This window comes from Prunus mume, linkage group LG2 (genome assembly GCF_029339155.1).
Source record: "Prunus mume cultivar Tortuosa linkage group LG2, ASM2933915v1, whole genome shotgun sequence".
Lineage (NCBI taxonomy): Eukaryota > Viridiplantae > Streptophyta > Magnoliopsida > Rosales > Rosaceae > Prunus > Prunus mume.
In genome coordinates, this window is record NC_142699.1 from 576120 (window position 1) to 592635 (window position 16516).

The 16516-nt window shown below is 35.0% G+C and overlaps 2 protein-coding genes across 5 annotated transcripts; one reads left to right on the top strand and one right to left on the bottom strand.

Annotated features, from left to right (window-relative positions):
* Window positions 1-817: 817 nt before the first annotated feature.
* LOC103318970 (lysine ketoglutarate reductase trans-splicing-like protein, putative (DUF707)) lies at window positions 818-7022 on the bottom strand. 4 transcript variants are annotated; one of them, XM_016792575.2, is made up of 16 exons: window positions 6800-7022; window positions 6572-6671; window positions 5689-5808; window positions 5474-5533; window positions 5285-5386; window positions 4238-4321; window positions 4035-4153; window positions 3802-3903; window positions 3525-3641; window positions 2780-2845; window positions 2621-2687; window positions 2128-2181; window positions 1962-2051; window positions 1620-1667; window positions 1506-1544; window positions 818-1324 (listed from the first exon to the last, which is right to left on the bottom strand). In XM_016792575.2, exons 2-16 carry the CDS (start codon window positions 6590-6592, stop codon window positions 1217-1219), a joined length of 1197 nt encoding a protein of 398 aa, XP_016648061.2. In that variant the 5' UTR covers window positions 6593-6671; window positions 6800-7022; the 3' UTR covers window positions 818-1216. The 4 variants fall into 4 exon arrangements, with proteins under 4 accessions (XP_016648061.2, XP_008218669.2, XP_088902161.1 ...); XM_008220447.3 differs by having other exon boundaries at window positions 6766-7001; XM_089046035.1 differs by having other exon boundaries at window positions 5689-5820; window positions 6800-6957.
* A 3936-nt stretch (window positions 7023-10958) lies between these two features.
* FRS11 (FAR1-related sequence 11) lies at window positions 10959-16233 on the top strand. The gene is made up of 4 exons (XM_089046029.1): window positions 10959-11166; window positions 12413-13435; window positions 14081-14524; window positions 15243-16233. The coding sequence occupies exons 2-4, from the start codon at window positions 12455-12457 to the stop codon at window positions 15858-15860; spliced, it is 2043 nt and encodes a 680-aa protein (XP_088902155.1). The 5' UTR covers window positions 10959-11166; window positions 12413-12454; the 3' UTR covers window positions 15861-16233.
* The last annotated feature ends 283 nt before the right edge of the window (window positions 16234-16516 follow it).

The following is a 16516-nucleotide window of genomic DNA, read 5'->3' on the forward strand; positions in this document are numbered from 1 at the left end:
CATATTAGAGAAAATAAGTCTAAAACCCCACTGGGTTTCCAAATTCTCTTTTGTTTTTGGGACGTTTTGTTCAATGACCATTTGGTGTAGTAGCATTTAATATCCACCATCTTATGGTGTATTTATTAATAAGGAATTGAAAATCAATTATGGAGGATTTCTGAGTTTACTTCAATTCTTGAGTTAGAGGTAGTATTCTAATTTCTAGAGAACTAACCCATTACAAATCCATCTTTTTTACCCATTATATCATCACACAATTTTTAAAATTCCAAATTTGTCATTTACTTTAACCGAACAATGAGAATATTTTAGTAATTAAAACCACTCATATCCCAATTTTATATGGTTTAGTAAACACCTTAACTTTAAAGTAAAACAGACTTTTGGTGAAAAAAATAAAAGCAATCTCGAATAGGGCGTTAGTTGGAAAGAGCATGTTAGATGTAACAATATGTGACATGTTAACTAATGACGTCGCAAAAATTACAGAGAACGATCAGGCTATGTTATGCAAAATCAAAGTGTTGGATTCTAGGCTTGTATTGTTTTGCAACTTTGTGTAAGCTTCTTGTGATGATGATGTCCATGGTTGTGTTTTATTTTTATGAAATATACGGTTGCAGTTCTAAAAACTTCACTTCATACTCAAATAGTTTCATGCCCTTCCCTTTCTTCTCCCTTCACAATTAAGCTAATGCTTCACTTACCCATCAATTGCCAAAGAGCCGGCTAGAGGATTCTTTCCGCTTATCTGTTCGCTTTAATAAACTGCAAGCTTTACACACAATTGCATCTAAACAAACACTGAATTCCCTAAAGAGAACAGAAATGTACAACCTTTATCAACAAAAGAGCCTTTATATGATGCGATTTACAACGAATTGATGATACAATCACAACAAAATAAGCTGGACAGACCGTTCCTGCCCGGAATACAACAATACGTTGTGTCACCAGGCACCAGCTATTCAACAAAATTGGTGAGTGAATTTCATATCACAACTTCCATGTCAGTCTTCAAATAGCTGTCGTCAGCTGTTTGAAACGAATCTGCATCACCAGAAAATTCTATATGTCGTTTGCGATATATTGTCTCACGCAGTAATTGTATGCACAGTGGTGTGAGTCTGATTTCTGTTGTCTGTGTATAAGAAGGGCCACCAACCATGCATTTTGCGTGATGGGTGTCCTGTAAATAGACTTTATGGATACTTCAGTTTGCTGATAGTTGAAATGGGTCAACCCAACATTTATCCTCCTTTACTGCATTACTCCATCTTTCCTTAAAGATCTGCATATCAATAAAGGACTGCATCCTAACCTGCCAACATGTCACACTCACCAGATAAGTAGTTGCAAAGAATGTACATGAAATAGTTGCATTGTCTACAAATGCCCATGTGCGTGCACACAGAGCGAGAGAATACAAGATTGACAGAATCTACAATCCTGATGAGCAGGACAAAGCAGTTGATAAAATAGGACATGTGAAGAAGGCTTACTTTAGCTCTGTCATTGACTTTATCAGAGGCAGATGGTGCCTGAAATTACAAAATATGAACTCACAATATATGTAAATAAAGAATCTAATACAGAAAAAGAAATTCAAAACACACCAATGCTTCGGGGTCCCCTTTCTGAGGAGGAGCTGGAGCATTAGTCACCTATGCAGAGGAATAGATGGAAAAGAAAAAAAAATCAGAGAATATATTGAACATCAAGACCATGGGTCAGCTTATCCTGCTAGAACAAAACCAGAAATCATGTTTGATACACATCCTTATCAATAAACGTTTATATAAGAGTACATCTTGCATCAATCCAAGTATTTCACACTAATGATGTTGCATAAGCTATAGATGTATCGGACTCAAACAGTAAAAATCCAGACGAGTCTTCAACATTACTATTGTAAACAGTTAAAGAGGCCCAAGATGCCTTGATGCCACTATACTTGCCTTATTTCCATCTGAGACACCAAGTGTAGGAAGACCAAGATGAACTATATATTCAGAGTCAACCACACCAACATTTTTTGTTCGATCTCCCTGAAAGATAATAGTTCTGGTATCACAAAGTATAGCCAAGGAGTTAAAAATGAAAGCTATAAGGTAGAAGAATTACTTGTGCACAATAACCAAGCTGCACGTCCAGGCCCCATGCATGGATCAAGTCATTCTGTAGGGAGAATAAATAATCACAGAATAATTATATTCACCATAAAGTTTCTTATAGAAAAATTTCCATAGAAACAAAATACAGTGCAGAGTTGACATAATCCAATTTTGACTTCCGAAATTTCAAAAGCACTTACATATAGTGCATAGTAACTATATACTTTATAGCAAGGCTTCTGGACTGACCTTTCTAGAAAATAGTAAAAATTATCCAAAATAAAATATTATTTTGCATCTAATGGTTGTTTCTACAACAATATATTCTTGTGTTTAACTTACACGGGTTATTCAGTGTAACCATTAATAATAAAAAATTGGTGGAGGCATAAATGATGAGATCTATTGGCAACCTATCTACACTCTGTCATGTATTTTTGTTCATTACCAAAAGTAAATATGTTGTGAATGTGGGTGGTGTTGGTTTTCTAGGGGTTATTTACCTGGATCATGTACCATACACATTGCCAAGCAGCTCTTGAAAATACAGGTGCCATCATTTCCACCCAACTGTACCAACCACCCGAAAGGAAACGTTTCAGTGATGTAATAGTTTATTCAGAAATATAAACATAGAGGATAGTGCATAGGCAGTTGCTTACCCTGCACACGGAGGAGCAGAGCTGTGGTCATCACACCTTCCACTGCCTTTAAACTTATAAAACCTTCTGTTCAAAAATTAGGCGAAGATGGATAAAAGTCAATTCTAATGTATACCGTGATATCCCAGAGTAAAAAAATAATATTACACTAAGAAAAATACAAGTTATGAGAAATCCCATGCCAGAAAGTAATTGATGAAAAGAACCATAGCAATAGTAAAATCCACAAAGCAAATGCATATGGTTTGCCCATTCCTCTCAAATTCAATCATAGCTCGTCCTCTACATAACTGCAAATGAAATTTATGTATACTAGGTCATTACAAATAAAATGCCCAAAGATTACCCGTCGGGCCAGGTTGTGGTCTGGGTCAAAGCAGGCCACCAAAATGGACAGGTAATAAAATATGGTTGATATACATTGCTGGCGCATTCCCTAACAGGTTAAACTTTTGGATTCTGGTGGCTGTCTAACTTATGGTTGAAATTATTGTCTTTATTAGTCTCCATTAGGGGTTGGCTTTTACGTGTATTTTTGTAACTATGATATAAATATCTCTGAGCTAAAACATGCAGGCTTGAAAGTTAGCGCAAGGACTAATCAAGCAATATACAGCCATATATTTTTCTCTCTTCAAATATACCCCAAGGACTAAACAGTACCTCACCAGCATTGGTCTTTTCATATATTAAGCAGTACTTTTGCCATAGGAAATCCAGTTTCCAGGAAACAAACTGCACTAACCTGTGCACTTTTAATTTCTTCACACGTGCAGTAATTGGATGATACACATCTGACTTGTCAGGATCAAGTGCTGGCTGTGATATTTCAAGTCCCTCTTCCCGAACAATGGATAGATATCTACATGAGATTAACAAGATCAAAACATAATGCATTACATCTCTGTGTCATATTGTATTTTATTAATACCATCATAGCAGACCAGAATGATATGTGAAATTTAATAGTAATCACTATAGGGTGCCAAGATCATTTTAAAATTTTAACTGACTATGCTTACCGTTTCGGGTCAAAATTCTCAACTCCAAGGTCCTCATCCCAAAGAAAAATATATTCATACTCGGAAACTATATCTGGATGCAAGAAACGCTTGGCGAACCACCTATGTCATCATACAGTATTGTTTCATCAAGATGTTATCCAAACATGTAGAGAGTGTTCCCACCCAATGAATGGTAACTTATTTGTAACTAACTATAGTTTTAGGTAACCACGTGAGAGAATCAATGTTACCATTTTGTTTGATTCATCACAGACACGTGTATGGCACGATCACTCCAATTTAAATCTCTCCATTTATCCACAGCACCATCATAATGAAAAAGCATTACAACAAAATCACTTGATAGAAACTGCAAAACAACAACAGATATTTCAAAACATCATAAATGGATAGAATATTCTAATGTAAAGGGCATGAGCCAATAGATCATTACCTTTTTAACAATTCTGTCAACTATTTCTTTCTGGTTTATTCCAACTGCAATTGCCAGCAAGCTCATAGAAGGTTTTGAGTTTTCCTGACACAAGAATTTTGCAATTTTTAGGCAGCATAAACCCACCAAAAAAAATAAAAGAAAAATATAGATACACAAACACATTAATATGTCTATGGTAAATAGAAAATAACAACGGGAATGAAGCGGGTGCAATAAAGAATTTACAATGTCCCTAAACTAGAATTTGCAAGCTTTCTTATTGTGGGAAAAGTCTTTAAAAAAATGTGCAGTCGTTTGTAAAGAAACATAAACATTATAAAAAAAATCCATACAGCATGGAGAAAAAGATGTTGTCATGATTCGCAACATAGCAAGCAGGAACAAGAACATTTTAGTTTTAGAAGCCAATAAAGGTAATTCAAGCAACAATTTGTGTAAACATAATATAATGCTTTACGAACCAACATTAGCTGATTCCAAAACGGATGATTACTTTAAGAACATAATGTATATGAAGCTAATCATGTTCACACGGTCAGAAGAATCAGGTGTGAAAATTGTGATATCCTCAACTGAAGTAAGTTGTCGTGCTGTCGGTTATATTTGGGGATGAATGCATTGAAGATTAATGATTGATAGCTTACAACTTAAAACAACACGCTTTTTACTTCTTATGAAATTAAGATGTTAAAATGGTCGAGGCAAACTATAATCAGATGTTACTGATATGGAACTAATAATAAGAAATTTTTTATCAGATTCAGATCAAACAGATTTCACCGGCTTTCGGACCAAGCAAAACTTTAGAAAACATGTAATACAATGATGAAACTAGTCACCATAAATGATATATTAAAGGCACATGGAAGACGGGAGAAAATACTACTTAGCAATAAAATTCATGGTTCTCATACAAGGATGAGTATGCATTCCCACATTCCCATTGAGAAATTAACCAGAAATAACTACAGAGATTTATAAACTAACTGATGAACCAATGGCATTATCTAAAATTCAATGAGAACAAGCCATAACATCTCATACATTATTCACAGAGGAGCCCCATAAAGGCCGCATTTCCAAGTCCGATGTTTGGGCAACAATTCCTTCTGGTAGTGCCTCACTCCCCAAAGGCTGGCAACGGTTCTGAGGAAGAAGAGGGGAAAATCAGCCATAGAAGTAACTTCAACTGCCATTATAAAAAGGACACATTTTTTTCTGTAAGAGGCAAACCTTGCATGTATCAAACTTTGTGTTCTGCCTAGTGTAGATCCCTTTCCATCTTGTTAATCTCTGCAAATTTTTTAGAAGTATTTAATTAATAAGAGATGACCACACAAAAATTCATTTAGACATTTTTTTTTCTTTGCTAATGTAGAATAAAAGATGCACATAACTTGCAGAAATATTTTACACGCAGTAGATGATATTGAAACAGAAAGACATACCTCCTTATACTCCTTAGCAATGGATGCACCACCAATGAAGTAAGCACCACAGATCAATGAAGCTACAATGAAGAGACTGCAATAGAAAGATCTGTTCTTTGGATCTGACAGTGCAGAGGCCTGACAAAAACACTGAGCTAAGTAACAATCACATTGTATTGCATTTGATCCATCAAGAGCATCGGTTGGCCGTATCCGGAAGCAGAGGGAAAATAAGAAAGCAAACAATGAAGGCAGAACGAAAGCAGAAGTGATTTAAAGTAGTCATAAGCATTCTTCCAAACTAATTGACGCAGAATTATTAACTTCTTAGCCAAAGAAATTAAAATATCTGAAGCTAAGCTAACCAACAACAAACGTTGACCTTTTCCTTTCCAAAAAAATTCTCAATAAGCAAACAGAGGAAAACAATTTTAAGTGATCACTAATCCAAATTCCACACAACAATAAAACTATCTCGCTTTTAAGTAAATTCCCATGTCCATGTACTCGTGCAACTATGATCAAAGAGAATCATAACTCAGTCTCAAATTCAAAGCCTTTCTCTCTCGTAACAAAGTCTCTGCCCAAATTGAAGTTCAATTCCCATAACCTGTACAAAATTGAACTCATGGGCAACCAGTCTGGCGGCCGGGAAACAAAGAATAGAGAGAAAAAGATACGTTTTCCTTCCATTTCCTCTATATTTTCTCAGCAAACAAAGCAAAATAGTATTCGAACTCCATTAAACCCAAAAAAAAAACAATTATATATATAATTAATGTTATTAATGATCCAGTCGGTAGGTAGAAGACAGTTAAGTAGAATCACAAAAGATATAATCAATCATTTTCAGGCTCATAAATACAAACAAAAATCCATAGAGAGAGAGAGAGAAGCTTACAGGATTGAAAAGGTTGATCATTGTTGTTGCAAGCAAGGAAAGGAACAGAAGAAGAAGAATAAGTTGAAGAGACAAGTTTTGGTTATTCGCTTTTCAATTTCTAAAAGAGAAAGGAAGAAAGAAGCACAAGAAAGAAAAGTCTGAGAATAAAGAAAGGAATGCCAAAAAGTCATATATAAAAAACAGAATCACACTTTTCTATGTCAAACACATAACGGAAGGTCCAACCAAAGGGCAGGCATGCAAAGGGTGCCAGCCAGCCAATGCTTCTCCGGGGGCCCAAACGGTGTCGCTCTCTGGAAGCAACAGCCAAACACTTCAAAACCCAGTAAAAGCAAGAGAGAGAGAGAGAGAGAGAGAGAGAGAGAGTGCTAATTTGAAATTAAATTAATTAAATATTGTAATTAGGAAGATGCAGAAGAAGAAGGCAAAGCAAGAAAGCAAGTGGGTTTGATTTTGTGTTTTAATTTGTTGTTAAGACCTGATAATGATGATATTATTGACATTTGACAATGATGACAATGATGACTAGAGACACTTTGAACCGAAACGCACGCGGCGAGAGAGACGCTGGAATGTTTGGATAGTGGAGGGGAAGTGCGCCATCCCCTACCTACTCTCTCGTTTACACTGTTTGCTACTCGCCATATCTTGCTAACAAGTGTCCTTCTCCTTTTTTCCTCTTTTTTTCCTGGATGTCGTCTCTTAATTTTTTTTGGGTAATTAGGATGTCTATAATTAAGAAAAATAAAAGAATCGGCCTCAAGTGGAGACACTCTTTTTTTTTGAAGGTACAAAGTAAATCACAATGAAGATTTTGTTCCAAGATTTTTTTTAAAAAAAAGTTAAATTTTAACGATAACAACTTAAGAAGGGAAATTATTAAACCAAATACAAGAAAGAATGCAAAAGTGAATGATTAGTACTAGCAAAATGATTTGCTACCATATTTGCCTCTATGAAATTATGACAGAAGTGGACCATGGAAATTTGCTAGAGAAGAAAACAAACATCTATATATATAAAGCAAAAGCAGAGAATAGTGAAACATTCAAAATACTAGAAAATGTCATTTGATTAATTCAAATATTAAGAATTGAAATTATTAATTAAATGAAGATAAGTTGGTAAATTTAAAATTTTTTTCATATTTAAAAAAAAAAATAATAAAATAAAAACAAAATCAGATAATATGTCCATATATATATAAATATTTATGAACATAACTATCCACATTATCTTTTCTTAATTTTAAAAATAAAATAAAAAAGAAAACCAATTAGCACATGCGTGTGCCAAGGGGCTAGTCTTGAATAATGGAAGTCATTTTCCAAGGACTAATTTTTATTGTTTTTTTAATGTAACCGATAATTGTATTAATAACTTAGGCACCAAGATCATAAGTCACAAGGGCATAAATTATCCAAAAAAGGTTGATACAAAGGTGAAAGTACAGTAACCATGCAGAGTTATTCCTAGATACATAGAAATACACCACAAGGATATATCTCCATTAATAATGGCATAGAGCCAAGGACTTTGGTATCCATTATCATGCCATCATTTCATTATATCAACTCGTGAGTTTGCTTCCTTTGCAAAAAATTATCATGCCTATAATTTCATTATATCTACTCGTGGGTTTGCTTCCTTTGCAATAACATAATCTTTATTAACCTTCTCTTTCATTCTTCTAATAATGAAACGTGCTTCTAAATAAATAAATTTTGAAATCCTACTGCAATAACTACAAGCAGACTAATACGACTATCCGATTCCTATGCAATGTGCTTGAGTTGTGCCACCATAATTGCTCAATAATGGAGTTTTTTTTTTCTCTCTCTAGAAAATAAATCTAACGTGCACCACTTGTTCAAAGTCAGTATTCCATTCATGTTTCTCTTACTAAGAAACAATAAACAAATAATTCCACCCCATTCATGCTTCACGTTGTGGTATGGTTTGGTAAACCAAATATCAGGTGTAGTGCTTGCAACCAAATTGGGTTTTGAACAGGCAGGACCGCTTAGGGCAAAAATTAAAAATGAGGCCCCAAAAAGACTCATTATAGTAAAGATAAAGAAAAAGACCCTACAAAGTTCAAAATAAAGCCCAAAAAGCATTAGTTTCACACATAAAATTTCTTTTTTGTTAGTATCTTTATTGGATTGGAAGTGAATAAGAGGCCTCATTTTTTTGGAGGCCTTGTGGTGTCGCCCAGCCCACACACCCTGTGGGTCGAGCCTGTGAAAAGGAATATCATTCAAAGAGTTCTTTTGTTTTAATTTTGTTTTATTTTTTATTTTATTTTAATACGATAATATTTCAAGTAGTTTATTCTTGATGTTTTATTTTTAGGATTATAACAAGTAGTTTTTACGAGCATCTTCCTAGGGGATGGGGGAAGCTCTAACGGAGGTAAGGTTCTTTCTCTCGCTAGCGGTTGAGAAGGTAAGCTACCTTGGTAGACCAACGACCAAATATCCATTGAATGTAGAGGTACTCACCTAATCCTCTTGGACATAGCCCGATTTTTGTATTTGTTCATCTCTACTTATCAATAAAAGCTTTCGCCTTTGATTAAAATAGAAAAAATAAAACTCGAGTGCAAAGGAGCAAACACATTATATTGGCCAACTAACCTAACTTATGTATGTGTTTACTTTGCCTCTCTTTGTTTTTTTTTCTCTTTTTATATGTATTATTATGCTGGCAAAATTTGATTAACAAATTAAGCATGCATGAGGTTATTAGTAATTGAAGTCCAACTAAATGCCAATTTCCAAATACATTCTTCACCATACGATATAATGAATTGGCGATTTAAAGCTGTCTAACTATGACAAAAGAAGTATTAAAGATGACTAACCTTCATTGAGATGGCATGACTATATATATATATATATATATATAATTTTTCTATGCAGATTTTCTTCCTTATTTATAATGACATATGTATGATAATAACATGCAGACATATAGATGACATATGTACGATAATAACGTGCAGACATATGAATGAGTGAATAACTATATATATACCAAGAACTTTTATTTTCTTTCAGAACTATTAATAAACGACGACATGGTAGGCAATGGCATACCAAGCTCAATTTGTTGAAAATTTGTCCCAAATTTTTTTTAAAAAAAAATGAAAATTGTAATAAAAATGTCATGCACCTTAATATCATAATTTCTCCAGTTACCTAGTACTCAATATTTTTATTTTTTGACAAGTAAGAACAATTAGGCGACGATGACTTTCCACCTTATATCTATCTCCTTCTCACCCTCTCATTACTTTTTATCCCACCTCTCTGCCTCTCTATGCTTTCTATTGCAGGATGAGATGACTTCCCTTTTGAGGTATTTAGTTATATAACTAATTTTAGTATTACTGATATAGATAAGTTCTACATTATTTAATTTTTATAAATAAACTTAAAAAAGGACAGCTGACTTGTTAAATTAAATTTTGCTTATTAAATTACTTTGATGCCCTGTTGAGTGTTTTTGGTTTTTTTATGAGGTTTTGGGGTTTGACTTGTTTTAAGAAATCGATAGTAGTTTTATAATTTATAGGAAGCATGGGCGGAACTAGGTAAAGGGCTACCATGGGCTCTAGCCCAGGTAGCCTTTTATAAAATTAAAATATATTACATATATTTTAATGTTATTCATCACATAAAAACTTAGTAGTCCACTCAAATGTAGTTTTGTAACCCACTGTCCATTCAATTTTTGTAGGCATATAATCATCTTATATTTAATTTGTTTGCTCAATTAATAAAATAATATCTTAATAAACACATGATTTTAACCCTCAACCTTTTACTATTTATCCCAATATGTAATTTAATATATTTCTAGAAAACTATAGAAACAGTAAGTATCCAAACAAAAATTGGTCCTTAGATTTTAAGCTATAACAACTTTAACTAGCCCACCCATTGAAAAATTCATGGTTCCGCCTTGATAGGAAGTTCGAAGCCTCTTTGTTATGTTGTAAATGAGTTTTATGTGTGTTTTTAAAGTCTATTTTATGTAGAGTTTTTTATTATATATTTTTTTAATAATAATTTGGACCCCTATATTGAGCATGGAAAGACTATAATGAGGGCTTAAAGTGAGAAGGTTATTGGAGGAAGTCAAATCTCACCATTAACAAATGTAAAGAAATCATGGAATTTAAATATTTGAAATATTTTAACGGTCGGATAGGTCTTCTCACTTTAACTCCTCATTGTAGAAGCTCCAATATTGAGCATAACAGTGAAACTCCGTTTTTATTGGGTCTGCAAAAATGAGATTCATAAAACTCCTAAGGCAAGCCCAAGAAGCCCAAAACAGACTTGAGAAGCAAAACAGAAAAATCAAAGTGACGCCTTCAGCTACAGCTGGATTGCTCAGACAACAAATGAACAGTCAGGGAAAGAAAACTCTATCGGGGCTTGGCTAAGTGAGTTTGAAATAAGAAGCAAAGTCACAGCGACTATCGGGGCTGAAGAAGGAGAAGCTCAACACAACTCTACGCAAAATACAAATTTCGCAGCACAGATTCTGATTGCTGCATTGATTCCGTACTCTCTGCCAAGGTCGCTTTTAACCGCCTTTTGATTTTTTCGTTGCTTTTTTTGTCCTTTCAATTGAAACTGATTTTGGAGGATATCTGGGTTTGTGGTTTTCTTTGCATTGTTTTGTGCCATTCGGAGATGGCTTTGATGTGATTTTGGGTTCGTTGTTGTCTCGATATACTGGATATTTTCATTATAGGTTTCGTTCTTTCCAATAAATTTAACTACTTTAACAATTCTATTTTGGGTTTGCATTGCAAGCATATATGAAAATTGGATATTTTGTTCTGCATGAATGCTGTTATTTTCTCAAATGGTGATTGCCATTCCTTAAAAAAATAAAATAAAATTCTGAAAGCTACTCCTTCCCCTAATGCCCATAAATTTCTCAGCTTTCTTTTCTGGTCTGTTTATTTTTTCTTTGACTCTCTCTCTATCTCTCTCTCTATACTGAAGTTGATTATTTTATGAAAGTTCAATTATTATTATTTTTCTTTTCCTTTCTCTAACAACTAATGTTTATACACAGTATGAAATTGAAGAAAAGTTGAGCATTTGATGAAAGTTTGATTTTATTTATTTTTTCTTTTTCTTTCTTTATGAGTATGAAATGAAAGTTCTGTTGATGATGGTTTAAATGGTTCTTTTCTTATTAGCAATAGTCTGAATGATTGTTTAAAACTAAATTCTTTAGCTCAAATCTGTTGGTTTTTGGCCACATATATTGATTTAGATGCTTTCACAATTGGTCTTAACTACTATGTTGCTGACTCTTGTCGATGCTGTAGCTTCTGTGATTTTTATTCGTCATTGTTTAGCATGACATTTCCGAATTTGGTTTTCCTTGTTTTTTTTATTCACGTTGCTATTGAATGTCACTACATACTTTACTTTTACTTTCATCAGTTTGTAACTTAAGTTACAATTATTGAACCTGATATGTATGTATCGCAATATCAGTAAGAATTATATTTTCATAATGTAACAAATAAATAAAAAACCTCTCAGATGTGCAGTCTGGACTTGAGAGGAGCATGTGTGGAGAGGCTAGTGTGAAGTCATACTAAAAACATCATCAGAATCAGCACTATCACTCATGATTTCTTTATTTTTGTTTTATTTCTTTTGCTATATTAAGCTCATTTTTGTTAGTTTTTGTTTTTCATGCTAACTTGGCCTATCCAGGAAGATTTTTTTTCTCCTAGAATGTATTCATATACTGGGTTGAATCAGTAATTAATACTTTTTCTCATTTTTACAATATCAGATATGCAGCCCTTAGAGTTACATTAAGCAGAAGAATGACAGTATGATGTCTGAAGACGCTGGAGTAATGTTAGTAGTTTATGATGATCCATCAGATCAACGATCTTTGTCTTTGGATGAGACCAGCAGCACTGAGGAATCACCTGATGAGACCAGGCTTTCATTAGAGACCACGAATGATGTAATTCCATATATAGGACAAAGATTTTCTACTCATGATGCGGCTTATGAATACTATAGTGAATTTGCAAAGCAATGCGGATTCTCAATCCGGAGGCACCGCACAGAAGGCAAAGATGGGGTAGGAAAAGGACTTACTAGACGCTACTTCGTCTGTCATCGTGCTGGCAACACCCCAATTAAAACCTCCCATGAGAGGAAGCCCCAAAGGAATAGAAAGTCCTCCCGGTGTGGATGTCAAGCATACATGCGGATAAGCAAGACAACAGAATTAGGAGCACCAGAATGGCGTGTCACGGGCTTTGCAAACCACCATAATCATGAACTCTTAGAAGCAAACCAAGTTCGTTTTCTTCCTGCATACAGAACTATATCTGAGGCTGATAAGAGCCGGATACTTATGTTTGCCAAGACAGGAATTTCTGTGCAGCAAATGATGAGGCTCATGGAGCTTGAGAAATGTGTGCAACCAGGATATTTACCATTCACTGAAAAGGATGTGAGGAATTTACTCCAGACATTTAGGAAATTAGATCCGGAAGACGAGAGCATAGACTTGTTGAGAATGTGCAGAAACATCAAGGAGAAAGATCCTAACTTCAAATTTGAGTACACGCTTGACTCAGACCACAGATTAGAGAATATTGCCTGGTCGTATGCATCATCAGTCCAGTCATATGAGATATTTGGTGATGCAGTGGTGTTTGATACTACTCATCGCTTAACTGCATTCGATATGCCACTCGGGATATGGGTTGGAATAAATAATTATGGTATGCCTTGCTTCTTTGGCTGTGTGCTTCTGCGAGAGGAAAGTTTAAGGTCATTTTCATGGGCATTGAAGGTAATAGAGTGACTCTAATATACTTATTATCATTCTTCTTCAATCAATCTATCACATCACTCTTATATTGCACAGATGGATACCTTAAGTTTAACTTGGTCTAACCAATTAATTACGATTCTCTTGTGTGACTTAACCAAAAGCCAGTGGAGCATGTGAGACTGTAAACTTAGATTCTGAATTGAATAGATGGCATCAATAGGATGGGAGGTGAGAGAACTTTAAGGTGACGCCTTAAGGATTGGCCAGTCAGGTTTTGGCCATGCATAAGAGATATTGATTTGGTAATTGTGGTTCAAACTTCAAACAAGGGACTGTATTTTTTTTTCTCTTTAAAAAGAATGATTTTTTGGCAGTTTGTAGTACAAATTTTGGAGTGCTAAGAAGCATGTTGTTATCAGATTTATGGCAGTCAATTCCTATGTAGTTGGGAACTTTTCTTACTCAGTAAATGCAGATGATCACACCCTCATATGCGTTCAGTGCCTCTATCAGTCTTTTCCAGAGTCAGTTTGAACTAGAAACATATATGGATTGGAATCTTCTTATACTCTTGATGAATATCTGGCTTATGCAACATGTATTTTTTTCATAAACTACTTCATTACTCCCAAATTTACTGTGGTTTTCTGTTTTGTATGGAAGGCATTCCTGAGCTTCATGTATGGGAAGGCACCACAGACAATATTAACTGACCAAAATATGTTTCTGAAAGAAGCAATAAGCATGGAAATGCCAACAACTAAACATGCACTTTGCATATGGATGATAGTGGCAAAGTTTCCGTCCTGGTTCAATGCTGTTTTGGGTGAACGTTACAATGAGTGGAAAAGTGAGTTTTATCGCATTTACAATTTGGAGTCCATAGAGGATTTTGAACTAGGATGGAGGGACTTGGTAAATTCTTTTGGGCTTCACTCTAACAGGCACATAGTCAACTTGTATGGCCTCCGCTCACTATGGGCACTACCATTCTTGAGAAGCCATTTCTTTGCAGGAATGACTACAATTGGACAGTCTAAATCGATTAATGCATTCATCCAACGATTTTTGAGTGCACAGACCCGGCTTGCACATTTTGTCGAACAAGTATGGTGTCCTCTCTTTCAATTTGCAATAAAATTAGAATAGATTAATCGGAATAATTTTATATATATTTTTAGATATCCTTTACTCTTGTTTGGTCAAAAGTATTTGGTGAAGTCTTACTATGATCCATTTTAATGTGTCTTGGTTGGTTAAATCTAAAGGTAACTTAGAGATGATATTACCACATGAGGATTAATATTTCAATATCAGTTATGCTTTGTAAGCTCTTTTCAATTCTATCTTGCCTAGTCCACTTGATATGCGGAGTTTGAATACTCTCCGCTGCTGGACTCATAAATATAGTCATGTCACCCAGGATTTTGTAGCACATCAGAACATGGAAATTTTTATGTTTTTTCATGTGAGACACACCAAAGCATGCATAATATAAAAAAACAACTGTAACAACTAAGAAGTGTTGAGCTACTATATTATGCTGCTTGTGGTCAATGTTTTACCTACGTTTGAGCTACCATATTATGCTGCTTGTGGTCAATGTTTCATCAACCAAGCAAGTTGATCGTTAACCTGTTATCTGTACTATAAAATTGCAAATTTATGGAGCCACAATTTTTTTTTTGGGTGAAGAGGAGGTCCCAAGTTCACGTTATCTCTAATGTTGTTTTAGGTTCGGCAAATTTATACTATTTAAGTTATCTCTTTTGTTTGATGGAAAAGATTTTCTGTCCCCTGTTATTTACTTTGGTTGCATGAACAGGTTGCTGTCGCTGTGGATTTTAAAGATCAAGCTGGAGAACAACAAACAATGCAACAGAATCTCCAAAATATATCCCTGAAAACAGGAGCGCCCATGGAATCCCATGCTGCCTCAACCTTTACTCCTTATGCTTTCTCTAAGCTTCAAGAACAACTTGTTTTGGCTGCCCACTATGCATCTTTTGAGATGGAAGATGGTTTTATTGTTCGACACCACACAAAAGCTGAGGGAGGTCGGAAAGTATATTGGGTTCCACGGGAAGGCATTATAAGTTGCAGTTGCCATCACTTTGAGTTCTCTGGAATTCTCTGTCGGCATGCACTTCGAGTTCTCTCCACAGGAAATTGTTTTCAAATCCCTGAGAGATATCTTCCTGTCCGTTGGCGCCGTATCAGCATTCCTTCTGCAAAACTCCTTCAGAGTGCTCCAAGTGATCATGCAGAAAGAATACAGTTATTGCAGAATATAGTATCAACTCTTGTAACAGAATCTGCCAAGTCGAGGGAGAGGCTAGATATAGCAACCGAGCAAGTCTCCATTCTCTTATCTCGTATACGAGAGCGGCCTGTTTCAGTGCAAAGTACAAGAGAGATTTCATCAATGCATAGGAATATTTGATTCATAACAGTTAGCTTAGTCAGAATTCTCATAGAAGATGAAACTTGTCAAGATTTGCTAAAGAATGTAAGTCAGGCAGGCTAGGAAGCTAGAATCGGCATCAGGGTTTTGGGAGCTGGCATGTGGGATGAAGTTTGTTACTTGATCATTTTGTAGTTCTTTTGGTACATGCCATCGTGGTTCTACAAGGCAATTGGTTTTGTTGGACATCATTTCATATGCCTTACTTATGACAGGTGGCTTTCAATGGGGATGTGTACAAAGAATATATAGAAATGAAATGTCCATATGTCTCTCCTTTTGTTTTTTGTATAAAACAAATTTCATCTTGCTGCAATCAGGATACCAGAAAGAATGATTTAAGTTTCTTGAAGCAAGTGGCTTTCTCCTTGTGTCCCCAAAATCCGTCAACCCACAACCCAAAATGACGTTTTTCCTTTTTGAGACATTTCAACTCAACTCAGCTGAGCGCGGAATTACTATAAAAACGAAAAATGAAAATGGAAATATGACAACCTGGAATTCATGCCATATAACTCGTCTAACAAATTGGGGTTTGGAAGTAGCAGCTAACCTATGAGTAAGATGTTGTTTGATGCCTTAAGTTAGATTGAACTGCCAAATAAACTCTCTTTTGATACAAGGGATATTAGGGG

Coding starts and splice junctions, on each gene's coding strand:
- LOC103318970 (XM_089046035.1), bottom strand. CDS start 6,592: ATGATCAACCTTTTCAATCCT. Junction 4,322..5,284: donor GGGGCTCCTCTGTGAATAAT/GTATGAGATGTT, acceptor TTCTTGTGTCAG/GAAAACTCAAAACCTTCTAT. Junction 3,904..4,034: donor GTGATGAATCAAACAAAATG/GTAACATTGATT, acceptor ATGATGACATAG/GTGGTTCGCCAAGCGTTTCT.
- FRS11 (XM_089046029.1), top strand. CDS start 12,455: ATGATGTCTGAAGACGCTGGAGTAATGTTAGTAGTTTATGATGATCCA. Junction 13,436..14,080: donor CATTTTCATGGGCATTGAAG/GTAATAGAGTGA, acceptor TTTGTATGGAAG/GCATTCCTGAGCTTCATGTA. Junction 14,525..15,242: donor TTGCACATTTTGTCGAACAA/GTATGGTGTCCT, acceptor TTGCATGAACAG/GTTGCTGTCGCTGTGGATTT.